This window comes from Carassius gibelio, chromosome B1, assembly GCF_023724105.1.
Source record: "Carassius gibelio isolate Cgi1373 ecotype wild population from Czech Republic chromosome B1, carGib1.2-hapl.c, whole genome shotgun sequence".
NCBI lineage: Eukaryota > Metazoa > Chordata > Actinopteri > Cypriniformes > Cyprinidae > Carassius > Carassius gibelio.
This window is the reverse complement of record NC_068396.1, coordinates 5,826,140-5,843,847: the sequence shown is the minus strand read 5'-3', so window position 1 is coordinate 5,843,847 and position 17,708 is coordinate 5,826,140. Positions and strand designations below refer to the sequence as shown.

General features: G+C 36.2%; 1 protein-coding gene across 2 annotated transcripts in view; it reads left to right on the top strand.

Annotated features, from left to right (window-relative positions):
* The window catches only part of pard3ba (par-3 family cell polarity regulator beta a), a 143,978-nt gene that overhangs the window by 77,726 nt on the left and 48,544 nt on the right, over positions 1–17,708 (top strand). For both annotated transcript variants that reach the window (XM_052545471.1, XM_052545470.1), the window contains exons 13-17: positions 2,721–2,850; positions 4,132–4,261; positions 4,727–4,833; positions 9,633–9,677; positions 15,240–15,455. In XM_052545471.1, the coding sequence (XP_052401431.1) occupies positions 2,721–2,850; positions 4,132–4,261; positions 4,727–4,833; positions 9,633–9,677; positions 15,240–15,455 (628 nt within the window). The remainder of the gene's footprint in view (positions 1–2,720; positions 2,851–4,131; positions 4,262–4,726; positions 4,834–9,632; positions 9,678–15,239; positions 15,456–17,708) is intronic.

The following is a 17,708-nucleotide window of genomic DNA, read 5'->3' as shown; positions in this document are numbered from 1 at the left end:
TTTTACCTTTTAATGCCATAAATGTCCTGTAGTATCGAAAGTGGTATTAAGTATGTATGTATTAATTTATTTAAAATGTTGTAAGTTAGCTTTTAGTAATTTTGATGTTTTATTTATTTACTAATATATATGTATATATATGTGTGCGTGTATTTTTTTCTTCTCTACTTTAATCTATTTTTATCTCTGTTTTAGTTTTTCATCAGCTACTGCTATTTTAGTTTACACTAACTTCTTTCTTTCTTTCTTTCTTTCTTTCTTTCTTTCTTTCTTTCTTTCTTTCTTTCTTTCTTTCTGCATTTTATTGTCCACCAGGGCAAACGAGTTTTCTTGAAGGAATCACACATCTGAGACGTCATTGATGTGTGTTTAAGAAATACTGCTCCATGTGTTTTGCACCAGAGATTAGTGGTCAGCGGTTTGTGAGCAATAGTAATAGTGAACCATGCCTTAACAAGCCCCACTAATAAGGACGATGCAGTGGCTGAAGTCAGTGGGAGATGAACACGCAAATCAATAATATCGACTGTTTAAATTTGACTTTTCATTTTTAGTTTCCCTCCGTTTGGATTCAAGCAGTTGCTGTCCCATTCTTCATGTACCTTTAGATATTTTCCTGCCATCTCTCAATTTATGCGTGTTAGTCACATGCATACAACACGTTAACCGTCGTCAAGGCATTGATCAGAGTGAAGAAGTGTTGCTTGGGCTCAGCGAAGGGGGTTTTAGAGCCATTTTTCATGAGAAACATAATCTCTGAGGAGAAAGGGAGCCTGAGAATCAGTCCTTCAGTCCATTGATGATTCCCGTGCGTCTGGAGAGACAGCGAGCAGGAGGCAGATGACAAGAATGATGCTTCCCCATGTAAAGAGCCATCATCCCTGCTAATGACTGTCCTCCAACTGAGGCTTAAAGTCGGAACAAAAGAATGAGGCTTTCATCTGTTTTCATCCAGTACAGTGTGAATGCATTTAAGCACACTTTGATATGGTGATATCCTAATACGTTTCATGTCTATCCAGTCAGTCTGGGCTTATTGCCGCGAGTAGCGTGTGTAGCATGTGGTTTGTATGACAGTATAAAGTCTACGGTGTTCCTCCTCTGGGTTGTAGATGCCCAGACGGTGACAGCTGTAGCTTCTTTGTCTTCTGAGAAGAATCCATCAGGATGCATCATTCTGTGGCCTCACGTCTTCACACTGACACATGTTTCCGTATCTGTCTTGACTAGTACTGTCTGACGGGATTGCCTTTGGTTTATGAAAATTTCTAACTGTCATATGGTTGCTTTTATCCATTTACAGTTCGAGTTCAACATATTTTCCCCCAATGTATTCTGTTCTCTCAAAGAATTGATTTTTCTCTTTTAGTATCTACAGTTTTCCTTCAAAACATGCACAGTTGTACCCCCCCCCCCCAAAAAAAAATAAAAGATTAAAAATAGTTCAACAGTAATCTTGTGAAATATTATCAAATTTTCAAGTTAACTACTTGAATATATAGTTATGCAACATCATACTTTGGTAAAAACGTGTTTTTTTTTTTTTTTTTTCAAGATTCTTTGATTTAATAGTAACCGTATTTGTTTGAAATGGATAAGCTGTATTTTTAAACGTTACACATGTCTTTACTAGGCTTGTTTACATTACAAATTTGTGCAAAGGTTTTGCTATATTTTAGAAATGTTGATAAAGTATTGCGAAATGACAGTGTTTCCATTAACCGATTTTATGTGACTAAAACGTAACCTTTTGCCTCTCACGATAAGTCATGGCAACAGATTTTGGCTGTATTTATTAAAAGGAAGCGTATATCTTTACAGAAGCAGCAAAGAAAGCCACTTCAGAAACATGTGAGGCACACCTGGAATAAACCATAGACTGTATTAAGACATTAACACAAGCATTGAGTGGCCGTCAGCTTCAGTGGCCGTATCAGAGCCACAGCTAAATTGTCTAAGCATTAATGGCAGGGAGAGCCCTTTATACTGAAGCACAGCCACTTATGAAGTGGTACATTGAAGAATGAGCATGACTTTTTACATACGCCATGTGACGTGTAAATGTGGGGAAAATAAATCGTTTCCATTTCAGTTTAGCTTATTATTCCCTTTTTGCTTTGCCTGAAAAACCACCTCATTTGAGTGTAGAAACTTTTTTGCAATATATTGGTGTTTTTGCGAAATTGACGCTTCTCCATTAGGCATATTTTCAATTTGCAATTTGGGTTTGCGCAATTTGAAGGGAAACTAGCCTACTGTCATTTAGTGCATCCTTGCTTAACACCACTATAAATTTCTTTCAGGAAATGGTTGTGTTTGTTGCTTACATTTAGATACGAAGCATCAAGATGTGTTTCACCACTTTTGACAACAGTAGTAGTCTTTAAACTACTATGTTACTATGTTTGATTACACTTGAATGTAAATTTCTATATGTGCCTCCTGAAAGAGTGGACTTGCAAAATAAATGTTGAGGTTAAGCAAGTCCCAAGAGAATTATAATTTTGGGATGTACTTCATTGTCCCTAACCTTGTTTTCTGTCCTGCATGGCAAATATCCCAAATGTTGGCATCCTGTTGAGCAACATGCTTTTAAAATACCCATATTTGTTTAGACATACCCCCCCCCCCCCCCCCCCAATTAGCTTCTTCCAGATCAATGTTTTGTTGCTTTTTATGGTCACTCAAATACTTCTCTAATTGTTTGCCCTATATTTAAGGAAAATCAAGAAAGCAGTCAAGCTGTCACCAGAAACGACTCTCCTGTTCATCTTCATCCAAACAGCAACCACACCAACGGTTCGGCACCACCATCCACAGCAAACAACCGCATGTACGAGTCTGCTCCTGGTAAGTACACACTGCCACTGATTCAGCTGCTTTAAGTTGTGACCTAAAGTTGCTGTGCTATTAATTCCTGCTTCATAGTCAGCTCCAGAATTCAGTTGGATCATGTGGCAGATTCCACTGGTGGTCGCCAAATCACGTTATGTGTGAATCCATCTTAACTTGTTAACTACATTCTAAATGCACACCAAGTAATTGCTTTTATATAATGTTAACTGATTTCATCTAAATTCTCTCACTGTTAAAACAACAAATGAAATTGATCAGTGTTCCAAAAAAGAAAGAAAGCATGCGTTCATCATCAACACCATGTGAAGAGTGCTTTGCTTCTCTATAAGGGGATGAAATGAGTTCATTTTCTCTGCCACTTCCATTAGCTTTTTCGACTTCTACAAGTTGGAAATCTGCCCATCTCATCAATACGGATGAAAAAGCCAATGACGTTATTTTTGCTACGTTCTCTTTCGCTTTTATGCAACGCGGCCTGACCTTGAAATCATTAAGCTGATGAAATGGATTCTAAGTGGGGCTTATTAGCATATTCGCAATTGTGCCGAGCGCTTGAGAACGGATAACAAACTGTTTTAAATTCACACTATTCTTTCCCGCCGCTCTCCAGAGAGTTGCCCGTGCCAACACAAAAGGCTGTTTCCGTGTTTTTGGGAAACCATTGTTTACTGATTAGCGTCTCTTGTCCGTCAAAGCATGTGACTGTACTTTAGTCGCACAAAGAGGGATGTGATATTTACACACGCCTCATTTTAAATTCAGATTGCTTTCCACACTCGCTGCCATTAGATTTGGTAAAATCTGAAAAAATTTCTAACACCAAAGTGTAATTTTGATGAGTTTTAATGAAGTGTTGTTTTAATAACATGTTTTTGCTAGCACCAGCATTAATATTTCATGTCACTGCATCATATACTGTTTGTGACACATTCATTCTGGACCCGCTTTACAATAGATGGCTAAATGGTGGAAGGAACGGGGACAGTAGTGCAGAAAATTGCAGTCATTGAGAAGGTCTCAATCTATTTCTCACATGTTAGATGATTCAAATCCCAGTGAACGTGGCCAAGTGTGTCTTATTTTTCATTATAGGAGGAATAACTTGCTTTCATGTCTTTTCAAACCTATATGACTTTGTTTCTCAATGAAACGCCTATACAATAGAAGATAACTTAGAAAGTTAAGCTTGTTTTCTGAAGCCATACAATGGCTTTGTGTAATAAACATCAGTTTTAACATTAGTATATAACATTAAAACTCATATATCCAAAACAGCTTCTTACAGACCCCCTGGTGGACCACAGGAACTGCCGGAGGAAGATTATGATGAAGATGATTTCCCCCGTCCACCTTCTGATCTGAGCCGGCTGGAAACAAACCCTCCACACAAACACCAACAGAATCGGTTAGTTCTAGTGCTCAAAGAGTAAAGTCAGAGATAGCAGCCACGGTTCATTGGTTTTCTTTAAGTGCTCTTATTGTGAAAGCAAATAATCTAGTACTTTGATCAGTGCTCAGTATTTAATCCTGAAGCCTTATTTCAAAGATTTGAAAACAATGAGACCATCAAGAAGATTTTTTTTATGGCATTATCTAGTTGTACGATCAACTATTCTATTTTGCATCAATAAATTGGATTTTAAAATATTTTAATAAAGAAAACCTTTAAATTGTAATAATATATTTCTGTATTTTTGAGCATATAAATGCATCTTTGGTGAATATAAAATATTTGACTCCCAAACATTTGAGAGGTAGTGTATGTGTTTTTATTATAGTATATAGATGCTTGATTAGAGTGTTGCATTTCTGCGATTTCTTTGATATATTTGATCGACCAAACTGACTTTGTGTGATATGTGTCTTATAGGGCTGAAATGGAGCCTGTTTCCTACAAACCCAACAATCAACCATACCCTCAACGACAGAAAGTCCCAGATTACCCCACCAACAAGTCCTCCAAGAGCATGGATTTAGGTATGGAAACACGCATACACCACATTTACCAGAAACTACATACTAAATAATCTACAGATAAAATCAACTACATTTTGTGGACTAGATAAGTTTGAACCAGTTATATTGGGACTGTAAAGACTCTTTGCTGGCAGTGACTTAATTTAAAAACAAAGCAATGCGATTTCAGTGCATTTAATGCTTGGTTAACTTGGACTGTGGGTGGTTGGTTAATAAGATGCAGGTTTTTGAGGTTAAATATTTGTGGTAAAGCCTTGTAGACAAAGATTAAAGGTTACACTGAGACCTAGAAGACGTTAAGATTTTGGTCTCTTTATCTGAACACAGGGGAAACCGATTGCCTTCAGTGCAAAATAAAGCACTATAGCTACACACTTCCCAGTATTAGCCATGGATGACCCCGGTAACTTGTCCTCTCTCTTTTCCACCACCTTCAGAAACATGAAGGATATTTCAGTGCTCCACAATGGGAAGTTTTCGCCCGTTTCCAATTACATTTCATTAGGGTGGAGTATTGGCTTCAGCTCCACTGCCACTGTGCTAATCTCCTCACTGCTGAAAGCTGATTGGTTTTCATTACACACATCTCATAGTGTCATGCTTTGCTGCCATCTTTTATCCCCCGTCCAGACCTTTTCCCCTTTATTTATTTCTTTATCTCTCGCTCTCGCTTTTTTGCTTTGTTCTTTAAGTTACTCTTAAAATTTTTCTGTATAGGCCTTGTGGCCTGTGGTTCAGCTAGTGTTTCTTTTTGTCCTCTTTTATTTTTCTGTCCTCTTTTATTTTTGATACATTTGTACATTAAGATAAATAAATATACGTAAAAAAAAAAAAATCTAATTAATATTGTTAAAAAGGCATTAGCATTTGTAATCCGCTATGAGTATTTCTATTTTTGGACTTTTATAAATTGGATGGATAGAAAGATGGATAGACAGACAGACATTTTGCTTAAACTAAATTACTTAAAATGTTCTGTTTCGAGGCTTAACTTACAAAGCTGTATGATGTATGCAAGTTTCAGCAAAGATTTCCATCAAAGTGATTGTTTTTGGAGGGTTTTTTGGGTTATGGATTTCCACTTAGGGTCATAACTAATGTGACTGAAGGTGGGAGCAATTTCAGATATTTATTCTAGCATTAACCGCTGTTAGCGTAATACAGGTCATTTATAACCGAATACAAAAATAGCCAACGTATTTATTCATCTTCATTTACAAACATTCTACAAACCTTTAAAGTAATCTATCCATCACCCAAGGGTCCACTTTTCTTATTCCCCAGGCGCATAATTTCAGTCTGGCTAATGTTTTCCTCTGTGATATTGCGAAACGTTGAAAGACAAAGGTTTTTCTCAGTCAAGCGTGGTCCCTAGGAGAGGTTTGGCTGGAGTTCTGGAGGCTAGTGTTTGGAGTTCAGAGTTTTGGCTCTGCTCGAGTCTCTCTGAACGAGCTTTATTCTGCCAGTCGCATCATTAGCAGCTGTATGTGTTTTTCTGGGCAGGCGTTCAGGTGAAAATGCTCTTAATTTTCATTTGGCGATTGCTTTCAGGCCATTTACCGTTACATTTATGCAGAAGTGCAACACTCCAGCCAAATGTGGTTTTATCAGAATATGTAGAACTAGATTTGTATTTTTCTCCTTAACATTTTAGTAAGATAAAAAACACATGCATCGCTAAAGATTTCGGAGTGTTTTCCAGAACATTGGCAAACAGTTGCTAAGTTTACTGACTGGTTTCTAGGGTGTTCGTGTGGTTGCTAGGGTGTATTGCATGTTGCTAGGGCATTCTGGGTAATGCTGTGCTGTTTTGGCTGGTATCAGTGTTTCATTTACTGCGTGTTGTTAGGGTGTTTCGGTTGTTCCTAGGATTTTCAAAGTTTTTGGTAGGGCATTATGTAAGGTTGCTAGGATGTTTTTGATGTTGCTTTGTTTTTTGTGTTGTCTAGGGCATTTTGTATGTTGCTTGGATGGTTGTTAAGATAATGCTATGGTATTTTGGCAGGCTGTTAGTCAATCTGCATGTTGCTAGGGTTTTAGGTTTTGCTGGGATGTTCAGGGTTGTTGCTTGCTAGCATGCATTGCTAAATGGTTCTGGGTGTCTTTAAAGGTATTCTGGATGTTAGTGTATAGTGTTGGGTGTTTCTAGGGCATTTTTCATGTTGTTTCTAGGGTGTTCATTGTTGATATGGTGTTTGGGGTGGTTGTTTGGATGTTTAGGGTTGTTGCTTGGGCGTTCATCATGGTTTCTAGTCTGTTCTGGCTGGTTTCCAGGGTGGCAATTTTTGCTAGGGTGTTGTGGCTGGTAACTAGGGTTTTTAAAGTGGTTTCTAGTGTGTTCATTGTTGCTAGGTTGCTCTGGGTGGTTGCTAGGGCGTTCTTGCTGGTTGCCACGTTGTTCTGTGTGGTTTGCTATCCTGAGTTTGAGGAATAATAATAGTGCTGCTTGACTTGGCAAACACCGTGAACGGCATTAATATGAGTATAATGCAATCATGAAGGATGGTTTTGCAGTCCTTCAAGTGTGTGTGTGATATTTGCGTGTGTGTTTCTGCATGCATGAGTGTGACATTGTGCCTGTGTTTTGTTGAGTGTGGATAATCCTAATTTGTAGGCGCTGTCAAGCATTCCGTGCCAAAATATACTTTTTTTTCCCTCCTTTTTTACTCTTCTGCACCTACACCCCCCCCCCCCCCCCCCCGTTCTCTCACATACGTGTCCATATGTACGTGTGTTAACCTACACAAGCCTCTCTTCCAGTGCTATTTCTCTGCTGGGGAAATTGAGCTCATAAAAGATGAAAAGGCTTATTTAAGAGAAATTGCAGTGTAATGAAACCCCATTATTGTATCCCATGGTGCAATGCCTGTGGCAGCAGCTGCTCTTCACTGCTCAATCCTGTTTGTGCGGATTAGTCTCTCTCTCAGACGCAGAGACACACTTTCTCATTTTCACCACTCACACTCAGGCTCACACACAGTAATAATTCCTTGTTTTCCTCTATGGGTTGCTACTTTAAATGTCTTAGATGTGTCATTGTGGTTTTCAAAGATGTAGATGCTCATATGCATTGCAAACATCTTTGTTTGTTTGTGTTTTTTTTTTTTTTTTCAGAAGAAAATTTTGAGCAATCTTAAAACAAGATACATTAGATTTTTTTAAGCATTAAAAAAGGACACAGTAAATGTTGTCTTGGTAAATAATTTATATATATATATATATATATATATATATATATATATATATATATATATATATATATATATATATATATATATATATATATATATATATATATATATATAATTTTTTTTTTTTTTTTTTAATTATATTTATCTATATATACTTTTTAACTTTCTATTTATAAATAAATCCCCAAAAAAGTATAATTCCTTACACAAAAATATTAATCCGCACAACTGTTTTCAACATTAATAATTATATGAAATATTTCTTAAGCAGCATATCAGCTTATTAGAAGGATTTCTGAAGGATCATGTGACACCACAGTATAAAAAACCTGTCACAGGAATAAATGACATTTTCAGTTATCCAATATATTTATAAAAAAAAAAAAACTTTTAAAATCCTAAAATTTTTAATTCGAACAATATTTTACAAATGATAATTTTTGCTGTATTTTTTATAAACAAAATATATATATACAGTAAAATAGTGTGTGTGTGTGTATGTACTGTATGTGTGTGTGTGTGTGTGTGTGTGTGTATAATATGTTTTCTTTATGAATTTGTGTGCAGACTGTGCTCAGTGTAAGACGAGCCGTTCGAGTGTGTTTCTGTGTGTAAGTGTGTACTTGTGTGTTTAGGCAAACCACAGATTTTTTCAGCTGTACAGAAGCGTAACTGGCCCTCCACAGCCGTTCATAATTAAAACCAAGTGTGGCTACTTGCAGGAGGAGAGAGAGATGGAGCTAGATCCATACATCAGGTCACATGTGGAAAAAGCTCGAGTTAAAGAGATCTCTACAAATCCAAAGCATTATTTTGTCAGTGCAGTTCTGTTTCTTATAAAGGTTCTGTTTAAAAGACATTATAAATCATGCAAGGACTCAAATGCATTATAATTGCTTATTTATTCCAGGCTAAATATAATCCTAACTATAATATAAGTTTTATAAAATCAAAGCTGAAAGGAAATTGTCAACCCATTTTGTCATAATTTACTTACCTTTATAAAATTCTTTCTTCTATTCAACAGAAAAGAAGATATTTTGAAGAATGCTGGTAACCAAACAGTTACTGGTAGCCATTGACTTCCATAGTAGTTTTTCCCCTTAAAGAAAGTCAGTGGGTGCCATCAACTGTTTGGTTACTATCATTCTTCAGAATATCTTATTTTGTCTTCAACAGAAGAAAGAAACTCATACAGTTTTGGAAAAACTTGAGAGTGAGTAAATGATGACAGCATTTTTATTTTTGTGGGAACCCTCTCTTGATGTTTTGTGGCTTATACCCTAATGTATAAGATGGTCTTAGGTGGTCTACTGGTCAGACTAGGAGATCATCTGAACCAGCTTGACTTTTTTAGAAGACCAGACTAAGATCAGCTTAGTTTAATTTAAGCTGCTTTTCTCTGCATGGTAGTAGATATCTGGATGCTAAAGTCAGCTTAAGATGAACTTACAATAGAAGCCTAAATGCATGCAAGTGTTTTAAAAGCATTACAGCAACACTTAAACATTACACTTGTTAACATGAGCCTGCTGTGAAGTTATATCCAGTCTGGCAACACAAATGAGTGTTTGAGGAGCTGATGGATGTCTTGTTTGTGTGTTTCAGTGGCAGATGAGAGTAACATGGCCTCCATTCAAGAACAGAGACCCGGTAAGAAATTGAACACACACACACACACACACACACACAGCACATATTAAAGCCACTCACCCTCTTAACATGTGCTTTATTTTAATGAAAAGCAGCACCATAAATATAATAAAAGACTGCAATGTTTTATTCCTGATTAATTTTAGTCATAAACAAAGTAAACAATTGCTCTGCCAAGCGGTTTAGTTTATCAGCTTTGCAACGTCAGTCCCACCACACTGCTTTAATAGCATTGCAACATCTCATTAATGGTCAAGCGCTACAAGGCTGGCCCAAGATCAAGCATGTGATCTGTAAAGCAGTGTGTTAGTTGACTCACAGGCCAGTAATCTGACTCCAGATCAGTTGCTGTGTCTCAGTCAAGTCAAATGAAGATAAACGGAGAGCGACTGTTGGCCATTTGTAGCCTGTCAGTCGAGGTGAGAGAGTGAGTTGCTGCAAGCAGTGATTGAGTTAGTGGAGGAAACAGACAGACACGGTGAAAGCAGTGACCACACGCTACAAGACCACAGACACGCTACTAAAATCTAGTATATCATAATATAGCATTTTCAGCCTTAAAGACTACTCTACAGATTTTTGAAATTGACTTTTTATTTTATATTTAATATGCTCTACCTATGAATTTAAGTGTGTGTGTGTGTGTGTGTGTGCTCTTGTTTTTGTGACATATCAGGACACAACTCTGTATAATGACACGGGTATGACACAGGTATTACAAGGAGAGGGTGACTTATGAGGACATAACCCATGTCCCCATTTTTCAAAACACTTATAAATAATACAGAATGAGTTTTTTTGAGAAAGTAAAAATTCACAAAGTTTCCTGTGAGGGTTAGGGGTAGGGTTTGTGAAGGGCCATATAATATACAGTTTGTACAGTATAAAAACCATTACGCCTATGGGATGTCCCCACTTTTCACAAAAACAAACTTGTGTGTGTATGTGTATGTATATGTATATGTACATATATATATGTGTGTGTGTGTGTGTGTGTGTGTGTGTGTGTGTGTGTATATAAAAAGCCACATATTGTCATGACAAACACTTTTTAAATCAATTTTTAAGAGATTATTAACATTAAATTCTTTATATTTTTTTAAATAAAAAAACTAAAGGTAAACTGAAATTAAAAATTAATTATTTCTCTCTCACTCTATCTACTACTGACGAGAAAACAACAAAATTACTAACACTTTACAATGAAGATGTAAATGTTTAAAAACATAAAAAATGTCAAAACAAACTGTAATAGTATCTCATTGATGCTTAAATAAGGTTTTATTTTATAACTATACAATTAAAAAATATAAACCATATACATATTTTATACAAAATATAAATATTTATTTTCAACTTTGTATTTATAAATATAAAATTATATATAGAGAGAGAGAGAGAGAGAGAAAGGAAGAGAGAGAGAGTGATACATGAAGTTTTATTTATTTTATATGTATAACTTTTTTTATAGATTTTATTGACTTATATATATATATATATATACATAGTACAAAACCTGACCACAGATTTACTGTACTGGATCATAAATGACATCATAATCAAAACCACATGCAAACAATCAAGACTGTATTTCGTAGTGTTCACGGCATGTGCAAGCATTAAAAACATACACAGTCCAATTTACATGAACAGCCTTCACATGATGCTTTTGTATACTTCTCAGGGGTCGGGGACAATGCTAAATACATGGAAGGCTGATTGGAGTGTAGTTTTACAGATGTGGGATCCGATAGATATTGACAGGCTGCAGGCTGTTCTGCTGACGCACTCATTTTTCTCTCTTCCCTCTGGCACGCTCTACCTACGCCAGACTCCTTTATATGCTCTGACATATTTCATTATTAGGATGGTCTTGAAGACGTGGCCGCTCTAAGTTTAATCTGACTAAAAACCCCCAGCTAGGGCCAGCCGAGCCAACCACTGCGGCAATCCAAGACCTCGCTCTCTTTTCTTGCATCTGCTTTGCAGTAAATGTTGGAATTTTTTTTTTTTTTTTTTTTTTCCTGTAAATTCACAATCTAGTCCAGCACTATGCAGATCCTATTATTATTAGTTTTAAATTTTTTTGTTTTTGTCTACTAAATTTTTTAGTACAAATTAATTGATTAAGGTCCTTTTCTAGTAATTTTTTCCTAATAAAAAAATGAGTTATGATTTGTTATGCAGTTTATCCATCAGCCTAACCTTAAGCAACCTCTCATGCACTCATGTGATGCACTCCCTTTATGCGAAGTCACAAATCATATGACTGTCTGTGAAAACTGTATCCTGGAAGTCCTAATCCTTTATTTCTATAAAGAGTTCACGAGAAAGAGGTTGTCAGATGTTGCACGCTAGTCTCAACCACTAAATGACACCATAAAGTGAGTGTTAGGTGTTCTGTGAGACCAAGTCAAAAACACTTCACTGTTAACCTCATATTAAGCTTTAGACAGATTTGATTGTAAAAGCATATAGCTGATAGCATGAAATAGTGTTATTTGTAATATCCATTCCTTGTTTCCTTTCTAGTATGTAAGCATTTAATTCAACTGGATTTAGATTATTTATTTTTTTATTTCTTTATTTTTGCATATATAATATATATCATTCCTGGTTTATAATTTTCCAAGTTGAATGGTTTATAATTGAGGTAAAAGCTGTCAGAAGAAGCTCAACAGTCACTGACCTCTGAATAGATTTTTGTAAAAAGGTCAATATAGTTGTTCTTAAACTGCGATTTCAACCACAGTTTCTAAAGTGCACAGTTGTAACAGGCATAAAAAGATTTAAAGTAAACCAGGTCAGTTTTGATTTCATTTCGATTACTTTCATTGGTTTTTGTGCACACATCATGAAGTATAACTCTCCTTCTTGCAAACCAAGCGAGGTGTGTGTGTGTGTGTGTGTGTGTGTGTGTGCGTGTGTGTGTGTGTGTGTGTGTGTGTGTGTAGTTGGTACAATGAAGACCTGATTGTCGGTCCACAGGAGAGAAGAACATGTCCATTAAGAGGATAGATGAAAGATGCTGGAGGCAGTGCTCTCTCTCTCTCTCTCTAGCTGGCTTCCCTCCAACACACCTACATTTTCCTGTGGCCCCTCTCGTCCAAATGAAGACCACTCATAGAGGCTGTGTTGCTCATGGGCTCTGCGGCGCTCTAGTTCACAGTTCAACATCCTCCAATTCATCTCTCTTCCTCTTCTTCCAGGAGTTTCATGGCAGTCGCCCAGTTACCGTCCGGCCCTGCAGTGCTGCTGCTGCTGCTGCTGATTTGTTTGTTTTTCTCTCCGTCTCATTATTTTCTCTTTTCGTGATAATGGTAGCGTACAGGTATCTGTCTGCCGGAGAGCCTTCGCCAATTACCGTTTTATTTCCTAAGAAGTAGTTCAAATGAGTTTCCCGTCTCGCTGTCGTTTCTCTCGGTCTGTTTCTGCTTCTCGCTCGTCTAGTTTGCTGTTGATTTCAGGTTGAGAGCAGTCATTTTGTGCTGGTTTAGATTGATGTATGCAAGCGTCCCTGAGAGGGCCATCTGTGTCGTGTGTTTATGCGTGTCGGCATGCATGTGCGCAACTACATCTGAAACATTTCACTGCTCAGATCCTACCGATTACAGCTGCATTTGATGGAAGTGAAATTGATGTATCAATTGCTTAATTTATGCATTATGAAATCCCAGAACAAGGACTGGTCATGGATTCCAGAGTTTGTTTATTTCGACATATTTAGTCACTAATTACATTTGAGACTGAAGACAGGTGGAATCTGCTGCAATCAGTTTTGAGTTGAAATTATATATGCACTGTAGTTCAATAGTTTGGGGTCAGCACGAGTTTAAAAAATGAATAAATAATTATCATTTTTAGAAAAGATGCATTAAATTTATTAAAAGTGACAGTAAGGACATCTATAATATTAAAAAGATTTATATTTTAAATAATGTTTTTTTGTTTGTTTTTTTACCTTTTTAGTCCAAGAATCTTGAAAAAAAAAAAAAAAAAGCAAATCAGGGTTTCCATAAAATTATCAAGCAGCACTACTGTTTTCAACACTGATAATAATCAGGAATGTTTCTTGAGCAGCAAATCAGCATATCAGAATGATTTCTGATGGATCATGTAACACTGAAGAATGGACTAATGATGCTGCAAATTCAAAAATATTACAATTTTAAAATATATTCATACAGTTATTTTAATTTGTTTTAATATTTTACAATATTGCTTTTTTTACTGTATTTTTGATTAAGTAAATGCAGTGTTAGTGAACAGAAGAGACTTTAAGTATTATAACAAATCTAGTATTTATATATTATATAATGTATTTATTTTATTTATTTATTTATATGTATTTATTTCATTCAACTGGATTTGTTTTTTGTTTTGTTTCGGATTGGTTTTTATGAAAAATGCCTCAGATTTGAGCTTTCACTTTATAATTGTAAAGCCACATTAATACTGACTCAAACATTATCCCATCATCATCCTTAATTTATGCAGTTACAGATTTACATTTTATGATTTTGCTGATGGTTAGATGTTAAACGTTTACAGCAATTTTACCACATTTCAACTTTGTGCTTAGAAACTCTATTTAGCTGTATTAAAATGACGTGTCTTTCAGTGGATTATTGATTTATTCTTTTCTATACAACTTTTCACTGCTGGTTTGCGAACAAAAGTATTTCTTAAAGGGATACTAGAGCCAAACATGAAAATTCGTTTACTCACCCTCATGTCTTTTCAAACCCCTTTTTTTTCATTTGAGAATCATAACAGGGGACATTTGAAAACTTCTCTATTTGTGTTGATTGGAGCAACATGAAAGTGAGCAAACGATGACAGAGTTTTAGTTTTTGGCTGAAGCATCCATTTAAATCATGATGTGCTCTTTCCTGCATGCAACTTTTTACCTTTCAAGCACCAAGCACTCCTATTTTTTTTTTCTCTACTTTCTCTTGCCCTTTCAGTGTTTGTAGCCCTTCTATCTGTGCCATTCCTCCATTTTCTTCTCTAGTTTGAGCTTGTTGTAATCCCTCACCTTCTCCTCCTGTTCCTGGTGTCATTGTTCTCAGTGGTTTGCATTTCTTATGGAAACAGTTGTTCTTCGTCTCTCAGTGCTTCATTTAATGCTCCTCACCCCTGGACTACTTCTACCACTACTTTTCTGTTTAGTATTCCTGCACGTCTGGTCTGCGTTTGCAACGCCTCATTTATTCCGTGATGCTCTTTCACCCTCACCTTGAGGTTTCATCATCCACCCTCCGTCCTACAGCTGTCTTTACATATTTCATCTCCGTCTGTTCTTTGAATCAGTCCAAATCCATTAGACTTTCAGCTCAGCTCACCGCACAACTGTTGCATTTTCAATTAACAATTTGGGACCACCCTGTTGAAAAGATCAGCTCAGAGCAGTGGGAATCTTCTTGTCCCGATGTGCCATTGGTCTTTTCAGCAGGACTCTCTAAACACTGATTCTGATCTTGCACTGATTTTCAAAGCTTCATCTTTCATTACCATCCACCATCCTCCCATCACTGACACCCCTCCATGTCCCTGTCTCAGAACCCCTCTCCTCTAACGGGACGGCGCTGGGACCCAGGTTAGGTCTGCAGAAGTCCAGTTCTCTGGAGAGTCTCCAGACAGCGATGGAGGAGGTCGGTAAGGACGAGGTGCCCTTCCATCGTCCACACGCTCAAATGGTGCGAGGCCGAGGATGCAACCTCAGCTTCCGACACGCCATCGACAAGTCCTACGACGGGCCTTCTGAACCCGAGGACGGTGAGTTCAGAGAGAAACTGACAACCATTGAAAGTGGTACAGAACTTAAAAAGGGTCAAATATGTAAATACAACATTAAATGGTTAAACATTTATTAGAAATTATATAAAAAAAAATTTTATATGGTTATGTGCTTTTCTCATTTTAGTAGGTTTGTTTTTATGTATTTGTATTTTAGTTTTGATTTAGTCATTTTAAGTAATTTTTTTTTTTTTTTCGTTAATTGCCAAAACAGTAGTTCATTTTAAATTTAATTAAATTTAAATATTTTATTTTGGTGAGAAAGTTGTTTGTTAGTTTTATTTGACAAGAACAACACTGACCAGAATAAATAATAATAATAATAATAATAATAATAATAATAATAATAATAATGTGATTTTAATGCTAAAATAATTTGTTCAATAATTATGATTTATTTGTATGTATTTAAATGTACAAATTCTACCTTGTTTGATTTATTCCAATAAGTCCAAAAAAGTTAATAAAAAAATAATATATATATATATATTAATATATTATTCTTAAAGTATACATGCATTATTTTTTTATAATACAGTTTTAATATATTAATAAATTTACTCAGTTAAGCGATTTCTGAATTTAATTTGTTAATAACTGATTGTCAGTGTCATTCTATAAATGTGTTGTAATTTAAACTGAACACCTTCATTAGTTTTCTTTAGTTATTGCTCACCACAGCCAAAGTACTGTACATTAATGATTGTGTATGTGCTGCATAGCAGTAAATGCATGTTGCTGAGCACAGTAGCGAGACTATCATGAGTTTTGGCAAACATGTGCTAACAGTTACAACTGCATACCACTGCTTCTCGCTTTGCCAGTAGTGCATCTGGGACGTTCACATTCATTACTCGCCATAAGCTAACATCCATTTTTCCTCATTATATATGCTGGTGCATTATGAAAGTAAAAGTGACGTGACATTCAGCCAAGTATGGTGACCCATACTCAGAATTCGTGCTCTGCATTTAACCCATCCAAAGTGCACACACACAGTAGTGAACACACACACACACACACGCACTGTGAACACACACCCGGAGCAGTGGGCAGCCATTTATGCTGCAGCACCCGGGGAGCAGTTTGGGGTTTGATGCCTTGTTCAAGGGCATCTCAGTCGTGGTATTGCCAGCTCGAGATTCAAACCCACAACCTTAGGGTTAGAAGTCAAACTCTCTAACCACTAGGCCAGGACTCCCCTAAAGTCAACTTAGTTCAACTCTCATTTGTTTGTTATAGTGAACAATTTATAATTGTGCAGTACTCCTACGGTATGTACTGTGTGTGTGTGTGTGTGTGTGTGTGTGTGTGTGTGTGTATATATATATATATATATATATATATATATATATATATATATATATATATATATATATATATATATATATATATATATATATATACACACACATACAGTATATGAGTTTTAGAAATGTCACATTATGGAAGTAAAATGGGTTGCAAATGCTGTTTCATGTTGACTTTAAATGTCTTTTAAAGTTCAGAGCTATATCTCAGAACGGTTGGGTGCCAGTGAAGCTACTTCACTTTTAGCAGCTCATTTGAGAGATGAATTTGACTCTCTGTGACTCATTGAGCTTCGTGAGCCAGTAAGGAGTGAATCAGCAAATACAAGCATCACTGATTTTGGTGTGAACCTCCTGCAGCATGTCAGCACATTCAAGGGCACGCATCACCCCTGCTCTTCCTCATTGACACTAAAGACCTCTTCTAAATGAGAAAAAGAGACAGACCTTCAGCACATGCCAGAGATGCATTCGATTAGAGCCTATAAGGGGTCACCAATTAATGTAAAGCTTTCTGCACCCTTAGCAGAGGTGAATAGAGATCTGTGGATATTAACTTAGTAACAAACCAGCCGATGCAACAGGAGAGTGTATAACACCAAAATATGTTCAGGCCACGTCACACCTAGAGTAAAGTTATAAAAGAAAAATGTTTTGCAAAAAGAAAAGTATATTTGCTGGTGTGTTAATGATGCAAATAAAATGTATAAATACTTCCACAATGTGTAAATGCTTAACAAAATTATTAATTTATAGTCTTTAAATAATAATTAAATAATGTTGCAGTAATAATTTTTTTTACGCATTATGATGGCTGTAAATTACGTTACAAAAAAACCTGTTAACTGTCACCCCGTCCCGTATACAGGACGCCTACGTTGACTATACTATATTACAATCAAATCTAATCTAATCTTGACAA